Source organism: Saimiri boliviensis, chromosome 4 (genome assembly GCF_048565385.1).
Source record: "Saimiri boliviensis isolate mSaiBol1 chromosome 4, mSaiBol1.pri, whole genome shotgun sequence".
In the NCBI taxonomy this organism is placed as follows: domain Eukaryota; kingdom Metazoa; phylum Chordata; class Mammalia; order Primates; family Cebidae; genus Saimiri; species Saimiri boliviensis.
The window spans coordinates 112,139,973-112,163,064 of record NC_133452.1 but is presented as its reverse complement, the minus strand read 5'-3'; the positions used below and the strand labels follow the sequence as shown (position 1 = coordinate 112,163,064).

Here is a 23,092-nt window from a genome sequence, read left to right as displayed (position 1 = left end):
TAAGTACTTTTTTGTTTTCTGCATTTAGGAAGTAACATGGTACACAACAGATAAACAACGGGCTTCAGAATAAGACATATCTAGGTCTGAGCTCTAGTTCAAATGTAATTGTTATGTATTTGATCTCGGTATGTTCTCAGCTTCTAGTTCTTATTAATAATAGTAACAATAACTGCCTGAGATAGATTGTCCACATTAGTTCATATTTGGGATTCTTGCTAAATCAGTATGATTAACAGATTGTGTTGCATATTATGAGACCAGACCAAAAATCTATCTAGACCCTGTGTGTAGTGGCATGACCACCTGTTTTGTTAGTCACTGTGGAAGAGAGAACCCTTGCTGCCTTCTCCAGCTCCCTATGTTCCACAACACTTGTCCTTTCTGTAATTCATCCATGCAAAGCAATTTCCCTTTCCCATTCCTTGGAATGCTTGTCTTCTCAGTCTTAGCTGGCTCCTTCTTTTCTAGTCTCAGTTCAAATGCCATTTTACTCAGCCCTTTTCTAACTTCCACTGCCCTATTCTTCCTAAGAGATCACCCTGTTGATCTGCAGTTCCCACTACAGGACAGTATCAGGCTTATGAATTATGTGTTGTCTGTCTCCACTGACTAGAATGTAAGCCCCATGAAGGAGCTTGCTCATCTATTTCACAGCTGTATTCTCTGAGCCTACAACAGTGCCTCATACAAAGTAGACTCTCATACTCAATAAGAAATTGTGGGATGGATGGATGAGGAAGGGTAAGGTTTAAATGAATGATAAAGATCCTCCTCTATTCATAATCTGAACACTTTCCATCACTTTCATGGCTAACAGCTGCTCTTAGCCTTCATCACCTCTTCTTACCTAGGTTGCTACAGTAAACATCTTAAGGGATCTGCCGGTTTCTACCATTGTCCAGCTATGGTCTATCTTAACACAACAGCCAGGATAATCCTCTCTAAAACATTTAAGTCACTCTTCCTTGATAAATCCTATGATGGCTCCCCATGTCACTCCAAAGCCCAAGTCCATAAAATAACCTACAAGGCCCTACTTGATGTGGCTTACCTCCTACTTCCTTTCTGTACTTTCTGTCACACATTGAACGGTATCTTCTCTTGCCTTTCTGTCCTTTGAACATGCTAGGTACCTTAGGACATTTGCTCTAGGCTGTTTCCTTTTCCTAGTGCTTTTGCCCATATGCACTTGGATGTCCATATCCGTGGGTTCCTAAGGAATCTGTGGATTCAACCAACAGCTTGGAAAAATAAATGGCTGCATCTGTTCTGAACATGTACAGACTTTCTTATTGGTCCTTATCCCCAAAACAATACAGTGTATTCACATTAGGTACTATAACAAACCTAGAGATGATTTCAAGTATACAGAAGGATGTACCTAGGTTATATGCAAATACTACACCATTTTATATAAAAGGCTTGAGCAGTCATAGATTTTGGTATCCGTGGGAGGTCCCAGAACCAATTTCTAACACAGAGGGATGAATGCATCTCACCAGTTTACTTTCAGAAGTCTCGAAATAATCTGACCGCCCTGTCGAAACCTACCCTGACAACTTTAATACTGCAACCAACCACCCACAGCCATGCCAGCTCTCCCCTTAGGTCTTATGATTTCCATAAAACTTCTTTTAACCTATTGTACAACTTATTTTTATACTATCTTTCCTACCACCCCTTTCTACAACATCAACTCCATGAGGGGAGGAATCTGCTTTTGTTCACCCATGATTCCCAGGCACCTAAAATTGTAAATGGTACACAGTATCACTCATTATCTCTTGAAGAATCATCATTCTCAATATATATAGAAGTCAAGTCATGAGGTGCTTCACAAGATCTACTCCACATGAATGCACACCAGGACCCAGGAAAAGGGAATCCCAAACTTGAAGCCTATGTAATTTCCAGCTTCATGCAGTTCTCTCAAAGCAGGAGGGTTCTGAGAAGCCTGAAGCAAACTGCCTAGATCAGTGTCGTAATTCTTGTTTTTGTGATTCTTACATTCTCTGCATCTACTTGCATTTTGTGTTCCCTAAGTAGACATTTTTGAAACATTCCTATTATAAGAAGCCAGTAATAGATACCATTTATTAAGCACCTAACTACTGTTTATGGTAAATGATGAGAGTTGTGAGTCCATTAGATAGTATGATAGCTGGGGAACCCAGAACTATCCTGCCTTGGTCAGTTCTTAATCAGAGAAATCTACCCAAACCCACTATAAGTGTGGAAAAAACAAATACTGAAATATTTTACAGGCCGGGCTCAGTGGCTCACGCCTGTAATCTGAGTGCTTTGGAAGGCCAAGGTGGGTGGATCACGAGGTCAAGAGATAGAGGCCATACTCACCAGCATGGTAAAACCCCATCTAAACACAAAAATTAGATGGGTGTGGTGGTATGTGCCTGTAGTCCCAGCTACTCAGGAGGCTGAGGTAGGAGAATCACCTGAACCCGGGAGGCGGAGGTTGCAGTGAACCAAGTTCACACCACTGCACTCCAGCCTGGTGACAAAGTGAGACTCTGTCTATAAAAAAAAAAAAATTTACAAAGTCAATTAAAGCCTAATTCTAAGCTGTGAGATATATCCAGTATTTAAGCATACTCTCACATAGCTGAAAAAAAAAAAGAAATGTAGACCCCAGGAGCCAAAGATGACCTGCTTCCACTGTCCCCGGGTTCTAGCATATTCCAAGATACACTGGAATAGGTAGGGGGAGAAAATAATATGCATTCAAAGTGTCAAGTTCAACTAAAGTTGAGACTATAATTCTGAGCTGGTAAAAGTAAAATTTAACTAAAGTATTATCACAGTAATGATGCTTGATACAAGTTGAGTAGCAAAAGAACCATTTCTTTGATCCTTATCTAAGATTTACAGGGCTGACCAAAAGTTGAAATTATTGGCATAAAAGTGATAATATCAGACAAAGCATGGTAAGGACTGCTTTATTGGAGGCAGTTAGTACGAGTCAATAAATATTGATCCCCTAAGAACGGCTCAGTTATTTATCAGATTACTGGTCATAAAGAGCGGAATGAAACTGAACCAAATGATTGCTGTGATGACTGAAGTCAATCCTGCTTCTTGGGAAATGAAGCCACAGCCAGTTGATATATGGCATATGCTGTTCCTAAAAATAAAAAACAGAAAAGAACTTAACTAGAAATTCTGAGATCTAAGTGTATAAATTTAATATTCCAGTTCAAAAGTCGTAAGTTTGCATTAAGACTACCTTAATTGGAACACCAAAAAGTACTTTGATAGGTGCTGGTAAAATTTTAAATAAATAACTGTAAAATATATTTAATCTACTTTTAATATAGAAAATGTGGCACAATAATGTATGTCAACATAATATGCAAAAAGTTTTAAAAATAAGATTAAGAACATGTACAAAGGTTATTTCCATATTAACCAAGATTGCCTGAGAAATGCTAAGGATGATTCAAATGCCAAAGAAAAAAATAATTCAAAATATGTAACCCTTCCCTACAGTGAATTTGAAAAAAGGAACAGTGATAATTTTAATCAAATTTAATGTAAAAAATAGCTGACAACTAGAATTTCACTTTAAAAACTATTTACCAGAATGGCTAACAAATGGTCACATTGGAAAGAAATTTAGAACTTTATCTTCTTTTTTTTTTGAGACAGAGTTTCCCTGTCACCCATGCTGGGGTGTAGTGGCCCGATCTCAACTCACTGTAACCTCCGCCTACCAGTTCAAGCAATCTTCCTGCCTCAGCTTCAGGAGTAGCTGGGATTACAAATTTGTGCCACCACACCTGGCTCATTTTTGTGTTTTTAGTAGAAACAGGGTTTCACCATGTTGGCCAGGCTAGTCTTGAACTCCTGACCTCAGGTGATCTGCCAGCCTCAGCCTCACAAAGTGCTGGGAGTACTGACAGGTGTGAGCCACCTCACCCAGCCTATACTACCTTAACTGGCAAGCAAATGTGTTTTCCCAATGAAGGGATTGTGGGAACCCCAACTTAAAGCCAGTCAGCCAGAAGTTCCAGAGATCCAAACTTGCAACTGGTGGGAAGGAGGGGACAATCTTCTTGCCTGCAAGCTGTGGAATCTGATGCTATCTCCCAATAGATGGTATGGAAACTGAATTGGAGGACACCTAGCTGGTATCCACTGCTTGGTGTGTGGGGAAAAACCCTAACACATTGGGCACAGAGGTATCCCATGTTGATTGCTGTGGTGAGAGCAGAGTGTTTCCTAAATAGGTAATTAACATAACATCCTCATGTTTAAAATTAGGACATATTATAGACTTCATGCAAGATTTACAGAAATCCAAGTATGTGGCATTCCTATGAATACGATGGGCACAAAATAATCACTCAAATATAGCTTCTCTTCTCTTTCTCTTCCAGTAAAAGTATTGTTCCATACAAATTTCATTTTAGTTATAAATATGTCTGTACAGAGTTTAGATGTAAAGTGTGCTTTTATTGTGCATCACAGTCAAAATGTTTTAAAGCCCTTGATTGAAGACGTGGGATATAATGGATGTTTTTGACTGAAATATAGCCTTCAAGGCCACCAACAGTACTCAGAAAGCCACCTCTATCACAAGATAATCATTAAATCTTATTGGTGTTATTTTTTTATTAAGACATCAAGGCCCGGCACAGTGGCTCACGCCTATAATCCCACCACTTTGGAAAGCCGAGGTGGGCGGATCACCTGAGGTGGGGAGTTTGAAACCAGCCTGAACAACATGGAGAAACTCCGTCTCTATTGAAACTACAAAATTAGCCAGGCATGGTGATGCATGCCTGTAATCCAAGCTATTCAGGAGGCTGAGGCAGGAGAATCACTTGAACCTGGGAGGTGGAGGTTGTGGTGAGCTGAGATCACATCATTGCACTCCAGCCTGGGCAACAACAGCGAAACTCTGTCTCAAAAAAAAAAAAGACATCAAAATTGCTCTTATGCAGCATGTATCAATCATCCTCTTGAATCCTTAAATGATATCAAATTCTGGAAACAGACTGCCTGCATTAAAATACTGGCAAAGCAAAAGCAATATAGTTATTAGTTATCATTACTATTACTTTTCTATAAACCTTCAAACATTCCAAATGCCTTACCACCAACTGTAAGAATCATAGTGGCTCTATACAGGATGACATCAACTATCCCACCCTTTAGATACACTGGAATTCCATCGTCCTCCTAGATAAAAAAATAAAAATAAAAAGAATAAGAATAGATGTCTCACTCATTTCCAACTAAGTTTCAGAAGAACAGTCACATAACATGATATAGCTCCTTAAACCCTAAAATTAAAATATTTTAAATATTAAAATGTAAAAGACCTGCAATTTTCTTCTTTCTCTACTACTACTACTTTTAAAATGCGAATTCCTAAAAGTCAGCAGTATTCTTTCAATGTTAATTTGAAATCCATTAATGATGATCTTTCCAAGGAATATATAAACATTAAAGCTACCAAATATACACATTTATCTCAACAACTTTAATATAACTTAAATATAAAAGAATCAATAATTGCCACACATTAGATTCAACTGCAAGAAACTTCGTTTCCCTTAAAAAAATGGGGAAGGGATTCTGGTTAATAACCCTAAATTATATCCCTAGCATCTAGTCCAGCATACAGTAGCTATTTAGTATTATCTGTCCAATAAAGTATTTTATTTTTATGTATATATACTTTTTTAAATCACTTGAATTTAATGGTACATGTCCTTGGCTACTTTTTAATGTTTATATTGTCATATGATCTAATTTATACACATACTTGTTTACCCTAACTCTACCTTTTGGTAATCTAATTATTACAAATAACAATCTTCTATAAAATACTCCAGTACCTGGAACAGCTTTTGTTTCTCTGCAACTCTATTTTTAAAATGCATGCGGGAAGTAGTGCTTATTGTCCTCTGCCCAATCTGACGAAGAGCCTAAAATAAAAATATTATTCAACAGATTTAGAACCTAAAGAAACCTTCCAATCTTACTATCTTCAGTCCTTCATATTATAGAAAAGGTAAATTGAGACTTTAAGCATATCTGATTTGTCAGAAGCAAAGTCATCGAAGAACAGCCAGGTTTTTCAATTTGTCTTCCATCCTCTGCTCTTCCAATTACATTCTGCAGTTTCCAAATACCATATTCAAGAAGCAATTCATACAGATTCTAACCAAAAAATAAAACCATGATATTTACCTCAACAGAACCAGTAGCACTTTATAATCCTTGATCAAAACATAGACATACATATATTACAAAAATAGTGGTTAACCAAAGTACACTAAGCTCAAATATTTTCATATTATCTTCATATTCATATTATTAAAAATCTACTACTTGGCCGGGCGCCATGGCTCAGGCCTATAATCCCAGCAATTTGGAACACTGAGGCGGGCAGATCACCTGAGGTCAGGAGTTCCAGACCAGCCTGGCCAACATGGCGAAACCCCATCTCTACTGAAAATACAAATATTAGCCGGGTGTGGTGGCGGGCGCCTGTAATCCCAGCTAGGAGAATCGCTTGAAACCGGGAGGTGGAGGCAGAGGTTGCAGTGAGTCAAGATGGTGCCACTGCACTCCAGCCTGGGAGACAGAGCAAGACCCCATCTCAAAAAAAAAAAAAAAAAGGCTTGCATTACACATCCAGTTGAATTAAATAATGAAACAAATGTGCTCTCGATTTTCTAAAATAAATTACATTGAGCATTTTAATGAAGCAAAACTTCATTAAACAATTTAAAAGATAAAATAATCATTGTTGCATTTTCCTTTTCTTTTTCCAAATTTGGGGAAATATTTCACATGCTCAAAGTCCGTGGAGGGGTGAAGGGCAATGCAGAATCACCTGACAGAAGTAACGCTGCACTTCAGCCATGACTAGTTCTAAAGTTCCACCCAAAATTGAATGGCTTGGTTTTTAAACTGCCTTCTGAAGTTGGCAAAGCTCAAAACTACTGAAACTTAAAACCTTTCAGTACCAGAACACCTTCCTGCTTGCTGCTTCCGGGTATCAGACACTCCCCACCTGGTTCTAGGTTTTACCCAGATCAGAGCTAACCTCGTCAATGGCCCACAGCGTCAGGGGAGGTGACTAAGAACCCACGAGTCTCTGGTCACTTCCCCAGTCTTTCCACTGTTTACATCTACCCATCAACGGCCTGGGGCGAGAAGAATAGATAGAAGGGAAAGGAAGGTCAGGGGAAAAGGACACGAATCCAAGGTGACCTCGTTAGCCGCCTTTTGCATCCCTCCCAGGTGAGCGTTTTCTGCCGCGGCGCCTTAAACTCCTCACCACTCCCTCGCCCCCTTAACGAATGCAAGTCGAGAAGCTGCTCACCAGCAGATTCCGCAGCATCTTGGCTCAGTTACTGACCACCAACCGCGACAACTGAACACCAGGAACGAAAAATCGCCACGGCCGGAACCGGAACTACCTCCGAGTCTTGCGTAAGCATTCAGGAACCTAAATCTCTCCGGGCGGAAGAGAGACCTGCGCTTCTAACCATCGAGAGCAAAAGAAAAACTAGAGTGACAGTACGGTCTAGACACTCTAGCCGACTCGCCGTCTCTGTCCCTTGTCTTTCCAGACCTTCTTTGAGATTCAGTGGGATGCTCCCCGGAGCTAAGGCTGGGAAAAGGCAAACGATTTGTGAGGCGAATGTAATAAGCTTAGATGAAGTCATTGTGAAACCTGGGCTATCAAAGAAAATTAGTGTCCGTTTTGAGCGAGAAGGCGTAAAGCTGGGCAACCTTTAAGCCGCTAGAAACTGAACAAAGACTGAATTGGCCGAAATGCAGCCGTAAAGCCTCATAAAATACAGAACAAAAAGAATTACTCCGATACAATCAGTTTTTTCCACCGAAGAAAATTGCTGCGGCGCATTAGTATTCCTTGTGTCGAGAATATGCTGTAAGAGCTGTGTCGAGATACCAATTTTTATCTTCTTGTGCCTTCGGCCGCTGCAGAACTCCCCAGGCAAGAAGCTCTTCCACAGTGTCCCCAAATTGTGGAAGGGGCTCGCTCGCTTCTGAGGCTGAGCAAACGTTGGGAGACAAGAAATGGGATGGCGAATGTGAACTCAAAAGGCTTGCTGTCCCAAATCCAGCAGGGCACTATACACTCCATGACTGGAGTTGAGAGGAACAGCAATTATTTATTGTACTGAAAGGCTGTTGCTGTCATCCATTTTGCTTAAGTAATCCCCAATACAAGTGTCGTTATTTCTTGTGCGTACCCTCAAGTGTGTACAAATGCAAATATCTCCCCTGTATTACAACCATCTTTCCACCTTTCTACAAACTCTTACAAATTGTGATTGCCACTCCAAATAAGAAACCCGGGTTCAGCAAAGGATAAAAGTTAGTAATATTAAAACTATTCCTTGTAATCCTTGAGGGTTTCTTCTTCACAATCTACTGTATGTCAATGGACCCACAAGTTACCAGTACTAATTAAAATTCTCTTCCTCACCAAAGTTTATAAACACTCCAATTCATGTCTTTCCTGTATTGGGACCGAAAGGACCTGGTTTTCTACCCCCCTCTAAATTATGTACGTAACCAAAACTTTGGGCAAAATTACCGTGTGCCAATAGGTAGGGCATGGTTTTTTATTTTTTATTTTATTTATTTATTTATTTTGAGACGGAGTTTCGCTCTTGTTACCCAGGCTGGAGTGCAATGGCGCGATCTCGGCTCACCGCAACCTCCGCCTCCTGGGTTCAGGCAATTCTCCTGCCTCAGCCTCCTGAGTAGCTGGGATCACAGGCACACACGACCATGCCCAGCTAATTTTTTGTATTTTTTTTTTTTTTTTTTTTTTTTTTTTTTTTTTTTTTTAGTAGTGACGGGGTTTCACCATGTTGACCAGGATGGTCTCGATCTCTTTACCTCGTGATCCACCCGCCTCGGCCTCCCAAAGTGCTGGGATTACAGGCTTGAGTCACCGCGCCTGGCCAGTTTTTTATTTTTTTAAGTAGATTGCCATTAATCTCAATTTGTTAGTTGTATGTGCTCTCTTATGTTTTCTCCACTTAGCCTACTCTAGATTGTAAATTTCTCAAGCGCAGAGATGATGTGAATTTCTTAACAATGCCCTAGCACTGCTAAAGGGGTTATTCACTAACGAATACATGAATTAAATATACTGGGTGACAGATCTAGGAAGCTTACGACCCTGTTCAAAAAGAGCCATGGATTCACATTAAATCAATCCTAATGTAGATATAGATTCTTATATGCATGTTATTCAGTACAATTTCCCCTTTACTAGATCATTCCATCTAGCAACTGCTCCCTTGTAGTCTTTCCTGGATCCTTAATCCTCTTAACCTCTAAAATTTCAGTTTCTCACCTTTTTTATACATTCATCCCTTTTGTGATTTCATCTAGCATTGAACTACTACTCCCACCTCTGTAGATTGTATGAAGAAAAAGTTTTTTAAAAAATACTATTCACATGCTGATATGTGACAAGCATCTCAAACTTACACACAAAATTGAAAAGTAATGAGCATCTCAAACTTACACACAAAACTGAATTCTACTTTCCACTTCTATTCCCAAAGTTCCTCCTCCACAATTTTCCTCATTTCAAGCCCTAAACTTTGACTATTTTCTATCACACTCTATAACCAATTTATTAAAAATTTCTATTGGCGGCACCTTCACAGTATAATCTGAATTGGACCACTTCTTATTATCTCCAACACTATTATTACTATGGGCCAAGCCATCATCCTCTGTTGCTCAGATTATGTCAAAATCCTTTTTAATGGATTTCCCTGTTTCCACTCTTCCACTATCTTCCACACAGCAATGATTCCTTTTTTTTTTTTTTTTTTTTCTGAGAGAGAGCTTCCCTCTTGTTGCCCAGGCTGGAGTGCAATGGTGAGATCTCAGCTCACTGGAACCCCCACTTTGCAGGTTCAAGTGATTCCCTTGCCTCAGCCTCCCAAGTAGCTGGGATTACATGCGCCTGCCACCACGCCAGGCTAATTTTTTGTATTTTTAGTAGAGACGGGGTTTCACCATGCTGGCCAGGCTGGTCTCGAACTTCTGACCTCAGGTGATCCACCCACCTCGGCCTCCCAAAGTGTTGGGATTACAGGCATGAGCCACTGTGCCCGGCAGCAATGATTCTTTTAAGAACTTAAGTTGGATCATATGAATCTGCTCTAAACTCGGTTTTTTACTCATGTATCCCTGACATCTAGAATAGTAATTGGCACATAGAAAATGCTCAATATATATCAGTTAAATGAACTATATACTGCACAAAAGAATGGATTATTGAGTATAAAAATTCAAAACACCTGTCTTAATACTTGTACTCCCTCCAAATGTTTTCAATCCCAGGGTTCCTCATTCATTATCTCCTTGCTCCTTTTCTGTAAATTCGCGATTATTCTCACATACAAATGACTGAAATTTCCCTGTGTACTTAACAAACTTGATTGGATCTTCCTAAGCACACTAGAAACGGGCCACATTTTAAAATTCATCCTCTGAACCAGAAGTTCCTTTCAAAATAGATTCCTTTCCAAAACATCAATTTGGGGTTCTTTTATCCTTGCTCTTTTGAAATGTTAGAAAATTAGAAAATGATTTTTTTGGAAAATACTTACTCCAGAGGGTTTTGTAACAGTATAACAGAATTGGCAGGGGGAATATGTGGGAAATATGTGAGAAACTAAGGTAGGTCATGGTTAATTTAAGTCTTGTCAGTGTAAGATGGACATCAGATGTAAAACTACTAAGTAAAAATATTTCATAATAACTGATGCCAAGTTAACAAAGCACAGTTACCCAATCTTTTTTTCCTTTAAAAAGCAAACAAGACTGTACCTATGCAACAATCTTGCATGTTCTTCACATGTACCCCCAAACCTAAAATGCAATAAAAAATAAATGAATAAATGAAAAGCAAACAAGATAACCCTGACTTAGATCCTGCCTGTAGAATCTATAAATAACAAAAACAGAGGGAAGTCTGAATAGTTTTGTGAGATTTGGATGTGTGTGTGTGTGTGTGTGTGTGTGTGTGTGTGTGTGCGCGCGCGCGCGCGCATGCGCACACACACACATCTGTTAATTTTAGAACCATGCTTAATCCACTTTCAATTTTATAAAAATATAGAACACTTTCATGTGAACTTTAATGTTTCAAACTACTGGTTAGGTAAAAGATAATATTTCAATATAATTTCATATTTTATCACATTCTGAGTCATCTTTGAAAATGAGGAAACAGTTCCTGTCTTAGTTGTTGTTTCGGTTTATTATTACTTAATTGCAAGCCTCAGACTTTTCATCATTGAAGTTAAAGAGTTGGACTAACTCCCAATGATCTTTATCTCTGACTCTAAAATCCTTATGATAAACAATTTCATACAACATATGAATGAGGACTAAGCTCTGATTTCCTTTTTATCTTGCCCAAATTCCTATCTGAGAGGTCTGGGGAGTCAGGCCCTACAAACCACAAATTCTCATCAGATGGGTTTTATTTAACCCTGTATATCAGGACTCACTTTCAAATCTGAGTCTGACATAAGAAGGAAGAAAATCAAAATGTTTTACCCCAAAACATGTTTCTCTGCCATATCTTGAAATTACCCTGCAAAGTCTCTTGTGGGAAAAAATCTGCATTCTACAGAGAATCCCTTTCCCCCTTTGTTTTCCTTCCTTCTTTTCCAGATCCAGGAGATAATCAACTAAGAGCCAGGCACCCTTTAAAGTCCATTAAGAAATATTTTACAACCTGCTCTCTCTGTAGTCTGCTCAACTTCCTCTGCACAATAAAACTTAACTCTCCACAATCCTTTATCTTAACCTAAACATTTCCTTTCTATTGCTCCCAGATCTTCAGATAAACTCAACCAATTGTCAACCAGAAAATGTTTAAATTTACCTTTAGCCCAGAAGTCCCCTGCTTTGAGTTGTCCCGCCTTTCTAAACCAAACCAATGTATTTGATGTTGCATGCCTCCCAAAAATGTATAAAACTGAGCTGAACCTTGACCACCTCGGGCACATGTTCTCAGGATCTCCTGAGGGCTGTGTCACAGGCCATGGTCACTCATTTTTGGCTCAGAATAAATCTCCTAAAATATTTCAGAGTTTGACTCTTTTCATCAACATGAACATGAGTCACTTTCTGTTGAACAATAATTTACTGGCTACCCACAATAAATATAACACTTTGTAATATACTTAGGGGAATTTTTCTTTTTTTGAGACGGAGTCTTACTGTAGCCCAGGCTGGAGTGCAGTGATGTGATTTCAGCTCAGTGCAATCTCCATCTCCCTGGTTCAAGCGATTCCCCTGCCTCAGCCTCCTGTATAGCTGGGACTACAGGTGCACACCTCCACACCCAGCTAATTTTTTGTATTTTAGTAGAAACGAGGTTTCACCATATTGGCCAGGATAGTCTCGATCTCCTGACCTCGTGATCCGCCCACCTCAGCCTTCCAAAGTGCTGGAATTATAGGCATGACCCACCACACCTGGCAGGGTATATGGTTTTAAAGTCTGTGATCTACTGGAAAATCTAACCTAATTAAGAATATAATGCATAGCCGGCGTGGTGGCTCACGCCTGTAATCCTAGCACTTTGGGAGGCTAAGGTGGGTGGATCACCTGAGGTCGGGAGTTCAAGACCAGCCTGGCCATCATGGTGAAACCCCATCTTTAAAAAAATAAAATAAAATAAATAATATATATATATATAATACATACATAACAGTAAATTTGATGCAGACATAAATAACTCTCCAGGTAACTGGTACAACAAAAGTTGTATGGGAAATTCAAAGAAAGTAGTGGGCCAAGGTTGCAAAAAGACAGAATTTTGGCAGTCTGGTAGAATAAATGAAGCAGAAATTAAAAGTCATTCCAGACTTAGGACAAGAACATGATTAACAATCAGAATTTGGAATCAAGCATTGATGTGCTGCAGGAATTGTAAAAACAGAGGCCTAGATGGAGTGAAAAGAGAAAAAAATACTATTGTTAAGCACTTGGAAGTCAGAGAGATACTGAATCTGCCACTTAGTGGCAGTGACATGACTGAAGGCAAGGTACATAATCTATTTATACCTCAGTTTCTCTTATCTTTAAAATGGAGATAATAGTATTCATCATCATTGGGTGGCTGTTAAAATGAAGTAACTCAATAAATGTTTACTATTACAGGAGGAAAGTTTGGGTAAGAAGAAAAATTTACACAGAAGCTATAACATAAATGTCTTGGGGAATTGCAAATGGTTTGGTTTTGCAGAATAAATGAAGAATTGAGGTAACTGTGGAAGGCTGATTTCAGTGAATTTAAATATCTTGAAGGGGTACTTAGAGTTTCAAGTAGCAAACTGTTAAAATCAGAGCTCTATTTCAAGATCATTCTAGTAATGCAAGGTGGTACTGAACATCAGTTATTAAGGTCAGAGAGTCTGTCAGAACGCTCTCACAGTAATCAAAGGAGGAAGGAAAACCTAAACTAAATCATCAAGAGAGATTTAGATAAGTGAAGGGATGAGATGACCAACTAAAAGGAAGAACATTCAAAAAAATCAACAGAATACAGTCATTTATTGAATTGAGCAGCTGGAGAAGAGAGTTAGGGCTTCTGGCTTACCTCAAGGTAGTTGGCCATACTATTTACAATAACAAGGAATGTAAGGGAAATCTCAGGTTGGTGTGAGATTGTTCCTGTTTTGGTCCTATTTAACCCAGGTTTGTGTGGAATGATTGCTGCTTGGGCCTTGTAAACAGGTTAATTCATTGTCAACCTCCATTTCTCAAGAGATTAATAATAAAAAAAATCTAGAGCTCAAGACAGATATCAAGGCACAAGAAAAGATAAGTCAGTCAGTGTAAAGGCAATAGAAACCATAAGGCTATATGTAAATTTTCAGTGCAGCAAAAGAAGTAGCACTTGAATATAAGTTTCCTCAGCAAGGCAATTTACTTCTACAGAAGGGTGCATCTCACAGAGGAGCAATGGTGAGCACACACCTGGACAAGGGAGGGGAAGCGGTTCTTATTCCTGATGCAGGTAGCCCCTACAGCTGTGTCCTTCCCCTCTTGGCTAGGGTCAGACCACATAGTCTAAGCTAATTCTGAATGACTATTTTAAAGAGAGAAGTATGAGCTGGAGTGGTGGGGTGGGTAGTTTGGCAGCAAGGACAGTTACAAGACAGGTCAGAGTAGGTGACCAGGGGTGACTCAAGTGAAAGCAGATGACCAGGCAAACAGATGTGAACTACTGATTAGAACTGGTGAGAAAGTTGTTTACCGAAACTAGAAGCAAGGGGGCACAGAGTACCAGGAAGTTAAACTTTAAAATGGAGAATTAAAGAGAGATGAACATACTGACATGCTGATTCTTTAAAGAGAAACTTGGGAGTTCACTATATCTAACAATCCCCCATCTTGAATTTTTATAGGTTTTTTTTTATCTTCAAACTTCCTTAACATGTCTTGACTTAGTTGTTCTGCTATCCCTTTGAAAACATTCCTGGTGTAATTTAAAAAACCACTGATGATCATAATAGATGAAATTCATTTAATTTACATTTTTATTAATTGCCATCTAGGAAAATATTGACTTAAATTCTGCAGCTATTTGATCTCAGGCTTTAAATTTATTTAGTAACTACAATAGTGTTTATAGAAACATGCGGGTTAAAGGACCCATGTGAGGCACTTCTTTTTTTTCAATTTTTCTTTTTCTTTTTTATTGTGTCAGTGGAAAGCTAGGGTAAAAGGGATGGCCAACTTCTTTTGTGGCATCAAAAATTTACATATAACAATTGGTGGCCTGTATGGGCACCCATTCCTCTTGGGGCGGGGGGTGGTCTCTGGTTCTCTCTTGTGAAGAGGCATGCCCCCACTGCCATCTTGAATTTTTATAGTTTTTTATCTCTCTCTGACTCTGTCACGCTCTCTCCAACTTCCTCTGTTCCCTGTTAGTCTTTCTCTCTCCATTAAGACTTTTTTTTTTTTTTTTTTTTTGCCACAAAAGGAGTAGCACTCAAATATAAATTTCCTCAGCAAGGCAGTTTACATCTATAGAAGGGTACATCTCACAAATGGAGCAATGGCGAGTGCACACCTGGACAAGGAAGGGGAAGGGGTTATTATTCTTGATGCAGGTAGCCCCTACTGCTGTGTCCTTCCCCTATTGGCTAGGGTTGGACTGCAGAGTCTAAGCTAATTCCAACTGCCTATTTTAAAGAGAGCAGGGGTACAAGCCTAAGTGGTGAGTGGGTAGTTTGGCAAGAAGGACGATCAGAGCCGGTGACCAGGGGTGACTCAGGTCAAAGCAGGTGACCAGGGAAACAGATGTAAACTACTGATTAGAACTGGTGGGAAAGTTGTTTACCAAAACTAGCGGCAAGGGGGCGCAGAGAACCAGGAAGTTAAACTTTAAAATGGATAATTAAAAAATAAGAGAGCTGAACATACTGACATACTAATTCTTGGAAAAAGAAACTTGAAGTTCACTATATCTAACAATAAGGTACTTAAGATTGTTTGGAGAGAACTGTAACTTAAAGGCACAGAACACAATCTCAAAGGACACCCAACATTTTATATGGTTAGCATAATTAAGGAATATACAAAGGAGACTAAGGAACAGGTAAGGGGGAAAAATCAGGAGAGTCATTCACAGAAGCCACATGCTTTAAGATAGAGAGGGAAGGAAAATACCTATCAAATGGAGCAAAAAGATCAATTTAAGAGTTCACTTGATTTGACAGAAAAGAATGAGAATTATTCACTGAATGTCTATTTTTCTATGCTTTGTGCTAAATGGTTTTTATCTGTCACTTTCTTTGTTGCTCAAAACAAAATCTGTCATATGGATACTGAAGTCCCTATTTTACAGACAAGGAAATAGTAAATGGCTTAGAAGATTAAACAATTGCAAGGTAGATTGTGTAAGCAGAGGAGCTGTATCAGCCTACTTCTGAAACCCACACTTTTTCTACTGAATCTTTCAGACACAGGTGACAGTCAACAGAGTACAACAGTGTAATCTTGAAGTGAAAGTCTGACCCTGACTGAAGTTGAAGATGACAAGAAAATATAAACCACATACTGTTTCACAAGCTTTGTTGTGAAAAGGAAAGACAACGCATCCTGGGGTTATTTTACACCACTGATACTCGGTGTGTGGGGAGGGGGGAGTTTAAGTGCAATTTGACAAATATTTGTAGAACTATTGTCTGCAATTCTGTGCTTGATATAAAGTGACATAACAAGCTTGAAAGGGATGTAAGGGGAGTTCAATCTTTTTCGACATTGCCCTAGATAGAAAAGCCTGTGATATACAAACAGACAAGTTCCTATTAATACCATTTAAAGTACATAACAAGTTTATCTTTTAAAATTTTTAAAAACATTATAAAACCACCAAAAGGTGAAGGATATATTTGCCTCAAGGTGTTTCTGATTTAAGATAGTAGACTGGCCCCACAAGTTTCTCTCTCCTCCTTCTCACTACAGTAAAATCAAAGAAATTAAAAAGGTATGAGAAAAATTATCAATAAGACACATCATACTGGATGAATCTCAGAGGCATTACACTGAAGAAAAGAAGCCTGTTTCAAAGGTTACATATGTAATAATTCTATTTACAACTTTCTAGAAGATAAAATCATGGGGATAGAAAACAAATTGGGGGTTATGAGTGGAGAAAGGGTGAATGACTAAAAAGGGGTAGTATAAGGAGTTTTTTGGGGAGTGATGGTACTTCTCTTTAACTCTGGTGTTAAAACTCACAAAACTCTAAGCTACTAAAATAAAAGTAAAATTTACCATATGATAACCTGAAAAACAATTTTAAAAGACATGAACCCAAAATTTGAATAGAGAGGAGGCAACAACAGACAAATGATTTCAACGAATTTCTGGAAAACTGAAGGCAGATGAAATATGACTGAGCTGAGCAGAGAAAGCTGCAATCTAGAGGGACTACAAGGTGGACACCAGTGAGAAGCCTTCTGACTGATTCCACAACCCCCGAGAAGCTCAGATTTGAAGGTAAAAGTTACAGCAGAGAGTCTAGGCCTAAAAATGACTATTTAAATCATAAACAACAGAATGGCCTGATCCCCAAAGTCCTCTGCCCTACACCTCTTAGCCAAAAAAATATGATCTCTCACTTCATCACTGTCTCCCACAGGTAGAAAACCACAGAATATTTACCTGGAGGAATAAATGGGAGAGAATTACATGGAAAAAATACAGGGAGGGACAGATAAAAGAACGTATGTGTGAAGTGGAAATCAGAAGATGAGATGAAGGACAAGGAAGTCCCCTTCCTTCTGCAGAAGACTAAAATATTCTTCCCTAGAGAAAATGAATATCCCCAGAGAAAAGACCTCTAGCCAAAGGAAAGACTGGCTCCCTACCAGTGAATCCGTAACACACTGCTTCTCAAAATATGGTCTACTTGGCCGGGTGCGGTGGCTCACACCTGTAATCCCAGTACTTTGGGAGGCCGCGGCAGGTGGATCACAGAGTCAAGAGATTAAGACCAGCCTGGCTGATATGGTGAAACACTGTCTCTATTAAAAGTGCAAAAATTAGCTGGGCATAGTGATGCACACCTGTAGCCCCAGCTACTTGGGAGGCTAAGGCAGGAGAATTGCTTGAACCTGGGAGGTGAAGGTTGCAGCGAGCATCAGACCACTGCACTCCAGCCTAGCAACAAAGCAAGACCCCATCTCAAAAAAAAAAAAAAAAGGTCTACTTATGAATGCTGACCTAAAACTATTTATTTTTCTAATTTAAAAAAAAATCATGAATAGAGTAACACATAATTCACCAAATTGAACTTTGCTAGTGAAGCCCATCATTTATCAAGCATTGCCCACAAACACAGAGCTTTCAAATAGTGCTTTGGGATCTACTCATATGTTGCCAAGACTAGCCAGAATTAAGAGGAAATTTCACCGATATAAACGAGAAAAAATAAACTACAAATAGCAACAAAAAAAAACCGTGGTGTTAATAGAGCAGTAAACAAAAGTAATAATACATATTCATATATATATATATATATCTCCTCAGAAAAATATGGTATGTTATCTATGAACTAAGAATATTGTGGAAACACAACAGAAATGAAAGAAGTTCTAGATATTAAAATATTTTTAGAAACATGCTGCAAATTCAATATAAGGAAGATAATGTTGCAAGATCAAATTAAGTAATTTTTCTAGAAAGGAGATAATACCATCAAAACAACTGGAGAAAAAGAGAAGAAAATTAAGCACCAATCTAGAAGTTCAACACCTGACTAAGTTCAAATTTCTCAAAATTAACGACGGAAGCTAGACAAGAGTGGAGCAATGCCTTCGAGATGCTGACAGAAGCTTATTTTTAACTTAAAATTTTATGTGTAGTCAAACTATCAATGAAATGTCAGGTTGGAAAGGGTGTTTTAGACATTTAAGAACTCAGAAAATTTAACTTTCTTAGGAAGCTCTAAGTGTTTTAGGAAGTGCTTTAGTAAACCAAGTAAACTAGGAAATGGGAAGTCCAACACAAGAGGATGACAAAGGGAGGTCATGGAATCATCACTGTATCATAGGTCAAGAGAGCAACCATACAGACTGGCATAGAAGGACCACTGCAGCAGAGACATCTCTAGTAAAAACAGGGATACTATCTGACTGGGGTGAAAAAACCCTTCAAACTAGTGATGGGAACACGGCAGACCTGACAGAGAAGTTGGAAAATTTTTAAGGTACATTTGTAGAAAGTTATATAAATGTTTAAAATGAGGCAATTATTAATTCCAGGAAAATAAAATTACGCAAAAGAAAATCATGTTACTGTTGCCCTAGAGTATACAATATTGATAGTCATAATTAAATAATAGCTAATACATTTATTAAATATTATGATGTAACTATATAATAGAAGACAAAGTATGTGTGTTAGAAAGCTAAATCATCATGTAACATTACTGAGAAGACAGTATTGTCTAAAATTGTTAAATCAAACAACAGAATAGCCATACTCTTTAGCTACACTAAGATAAATAAGAGAAGAAACAACTTTTGGAGACAAAGTGATTGTCCCTGAAAGGTAAGGACAGTTCAGGCAGGAACTACTATTTTTCATCATAAAGCCTTTAGGACTTACTATTTCATTTTTTAAAACTGTGTACACGTTACTTTGATAAATGTTACAGATATATAAAAGGAAATAAGACCACCATGGTCTGATTTGTTTTTAGACAAGATATTTATTGTGAAGTTCCAAATGACATTAGCAGAATTGTGATTTTTATGTTTACCGAATGGTGCATGGGATAAAAAGGGGTTCTAAAACACTTTACTAGATCATCCAAACTCTACAACAGACAATTACGCATCAAAATTCTTGTAAAAGGATCACTTCCTTACTCCCTTCACCCTCCCCTCAAAATATCCAGGTTCACAAAAAATAAAACTTTACAGCTTAACCAACAAAAAAAGTGTCATACAATACTTCTAAGGCAATGTTTCTATGAAGACAAGAGGTAGCAGGCTGAACCACATTCACTAACCCTATCTCTCACCTGCTCCTCCTTACTTGGGTTTTTCCTGTGTACCCCAATTCATTATTTTCATCATCCTTACCTCTCTTTCTGTTTACTGGACATTCCCCTTGATCTAATACCAAACTTAGCCAGTATAACTGTAGCTCAGATGACAATCTGACCAATTCCTGGTAAGAACAGATAGTTAATGTTATCACAGGAATTAATACAAATATGAATTGATTTAGCAATGAATTACATTTTCTCCCATCCAGGCATGAAGAAGTTAAAACCTGGACTTACTGACCCTGTGTTAAAATTCTGTGCTAAACACAAGCAACAACACCGGGGCACTGTTACTTTATCAAGACACCTGAACATAGCAAAATTAATTTTGTTCATTTTTATTAACATAGGACACACTAACAGAATATTATCATTGATAAAACCAAGTTACAAAGAAACTCACTAGCCAATAAACAAATGATATTCACTTGACTCTTCTCTTGGTTGAATGATTTTCAATTTTCTATTCATTAGTAGTACACAGCTATTTTTATCAATTTATCCTTAAAATGCCTATGATTTCAATGACATTTCTTAGCTTTTACTTAACGAATTATTTCTTCAATTGGAAATCTTTTCATAATTCAAAACAGTTCCTGAAAATTAATGCATCCTTCAATGTCTTCTACTTAAGCAGGGTGCATTTAAAACACAACATGATTCTTTGAAAGCTGACTATGACATTTAAGCATAAAGCCTATAAGAAAAAGAAATGTCATCCCTCCCCCCACGTTTCACAGAGACCATATGACTGTTCATACTCTTCATTATTTAGCAACAGGAATTCCTTAGAGATCAAACAGCAGAAAACAGGAGAACTTAGGCTATCAATGTACTTGTAAAACAGATAAAACTCCAAATGTATTTTAAGATTCCATCGTCTCCATAGATGAGAAAGTGCTGAAAGGGCTCTTCAACCTTTCTTTTGTGACATCCTCTGTCCCTCAATTAGAAAAGAGTTGCAGGATGGTAGTCCTCCTTAAACAGCACAGACTCAATCTGGAAAGACTGGCAGAAACTCATCTCCCCCAACAATGTATCCCAGAAAATAAACTGCCAAGTGCAAGAGGGACAATTTTCAGAATAAATAACATTCCAAAGGACTGACAAAAAAAACAAAGACTATTTTTAGACAAAGAACATACCACATACTCCGAAATTTCAGGATAACCATACATCAAGTACTTTGTGCAAGTAATATTTTTACCAGTTAAAAGTCATTATGAAATACACATTCTTTTAACTGAATTTCATGTTATATAAAACTTGACAAGTGTGGCACGTTTCCACTATTAACCATTACACAGTTTTTTGTTTTTTAAAAAAGCATATATTAATCTAAAGTATACATTACCCAGACCTTTTGATTTAAAATATAACTGAAGGAAAATATAAACTCTGAATAAACAGGCATTCTTCTACACAAACATGAGTTATTTCAGTAAAAAAAAAAAAGCAATTTCAATGTAATTAAGCCACCTCTGATTAATACATACATTTTCATGCATGTGGAAAAATTGTTTTTAACTGGAACTTTAAGTTCCATAACAAAAAAGTTACAGCATTTATTCATTAAGGAATATTAATTCCAGTTAGTAAAAAGTAAAATAACTTCAACCATATGTATATATATTATAATTTATCATGTACATACTTCAAAATCCCCATAATTTAATTAGGAAATTTATAGAACATCTTTTTAAAGTATATCTTAGGAAAACCAACCAAAACAATTGGTGCCTTAACTAGAGAGAATGTGCATACACATTGCTATTTGACCTATATGCAAAAGTGGAATGAAATACATAGGAAATTAAGGTTTCTGTTTTCAAACATTTCTGGAATATTAGTACTTAAGTCAAAACACTTACCTGAAAAATAAAAAAACAGCCTGAGGTATTTCCAAGGCTGAAGTAATTTTCTGAATGTTAAATACCACAAGAATGTAAACAGTCTCCATTAAGCAATTACATGTGGTTTACAGTTGAGGCAGAAGATGGTCTGCCAAGCAGTTTTCCCAACTCACCTGTACTCTTTCTTCCCTTATAAAGTATAAGCTTCAAGGGAAATAATTACGTATAAAAACATTCCAAGTCAGTTGGGGTTCCTAACTGCAACATTTCAAACAAAAGAGGAATTTTTAAATTCTCCTATGTAGGACCTCCCCAGCCACTGCAGACATGAGCATTAATTCCTATGCTAGACAAGGTAAGCATGTCCTTTGAAATCAAAGCTAAGCTTGACAAAGAACTGTACTGAATAAATTGGATACATGAACCATCTCAACAAAGTTGGTACTTTAAGCATTTACACACATGAAAATGATGAAGTGTTTTATTTAGATAGTCTTTCTTCATCTTTCTCTGAATCCTGAAAGATTAGCAAGTCATTATACTCATGTAATCCCTTTCTCCACAAAATACGTACACATATACATCATCATATGCCAACATAATATCATCAACACAGCATAAACATTTAAGCAGTAGACACAAGTCACATGAAGGAGGCTCTATGCATCATGTGGCTTGTCCCAGTAAAAAGCAAATATTAGAATGTCATTTCAGCAGTTACAGTGTTGATATGATCAATATAGCTAATTTTTTTTTATACCCGTCATATATTTTCAGAAGTCATCCATAGGGAAGAAGCAAAGGACAAAGACTGTTGTTTTTTTTTTAAGTTATGTGCCAACTTCAAAATGACATACTAACCAGACATCAGCATTCAAAAGATAGGTTGAATAGAATTGGCCTTGATGCACATGCAGATAATTTGCTTTCATGATATAAAATTAAATGGTAATGTCAGCTGTATTACTACTGTTTCTATATTTATGATTAATTACTAGCAGTACAATTCCCAGAAGGAAGGAGATGGATCCAACAGCAATGTAAGCAATCCCCAAAAATGGATTTTTTCCTCCCATCCATGAAATAGTGCTCAAGATCATCCGTTTTCGTCCATCAAAATAATGTACAGGGTAATCTGAAGAGGGTATAGGAAGATTTTTCCATCTCTGGTTACTTGATGTTTAAAATACAATTGTAAAAGCTGCCATTTAATTGTTAGTAATTCATTTGTGTAATTCTAGGATATATAGGTACCTTACTCCTATGTTCTAAATCACAAATAAAAATTATATTATTATCTTGAAAGACTGATTTAGCAAATTAGATGTTAGAAGTAAAAGCCAAAATATTTTATCAAACCAAACAAATCTAAAGGTCATGCAGTTTCTAGGCACTTTTGCTCTCATTACATGGGAGGTGCAAAAGACCTCAAAGGAATGCAATGTGAAAAAATTACTTCAATGAACAATGAAGCCCACACAAGAAGAGGAGACTGACAGACCAGGGGAAAATGGAAAGTCAAGGACTAGAAGTCTCTGTGAGCTCAAAGAGCCCATGAAGCAAGAGTGCAGTTACAAGACTATGAAAAGGCTCTGGCCAAAAGGTCAAAAAG

General features: G+C 37.7%; 2 protein-coding genes across 2 annotated transcripts in view; both read right to left on the bottom strand.

Annotated features, from left to right (window-relative positions):
* Positions 1 to 2,931: 2,931 nt before the first annotated feature.
* COX7A2 (cytochrome c oxidase subunit 7A2) lies at positions 2,932 to 12,667 on the bottom strand. Its single transcript, XM_003926319.4, is given in 6 exon segments — positions 2,932 to 3,142; positions 5,118 to 5,202; positions 5,865 to 5,954; positions 7,361 to 7,384; positions 7,387 to 7,437; positions 7,440 to 12,667. Coding segments are annotated over 6 exon segments (348 nt in total). The 5' UTR covers positions 7,479 to 12,667; the 3' UTR covers positions 2,932 to 3,083.
* Positions 12,668 to 19,265: 6,598 nt separating this feature from the next.
* TMEM30A (transmembrane protein 30A) overlaps positions 19,266 to 23,092 on the bottom strand; it is a 36,359-nt gene continuing 32,532 nt past the window's right edge. The window contains exon 7 of the mRNA XM_003926317.3: positions 19,266 to 22,615. Coding sequence (XP_003926366.1) covers positions 22,422 to 22,615 — 194 coding nt within the window. The 3' untranslated portion in view covers positions 19,266 to 22,421. The remainder of the gene's footprint in view (positions 22,616 to 23,092) is intronic.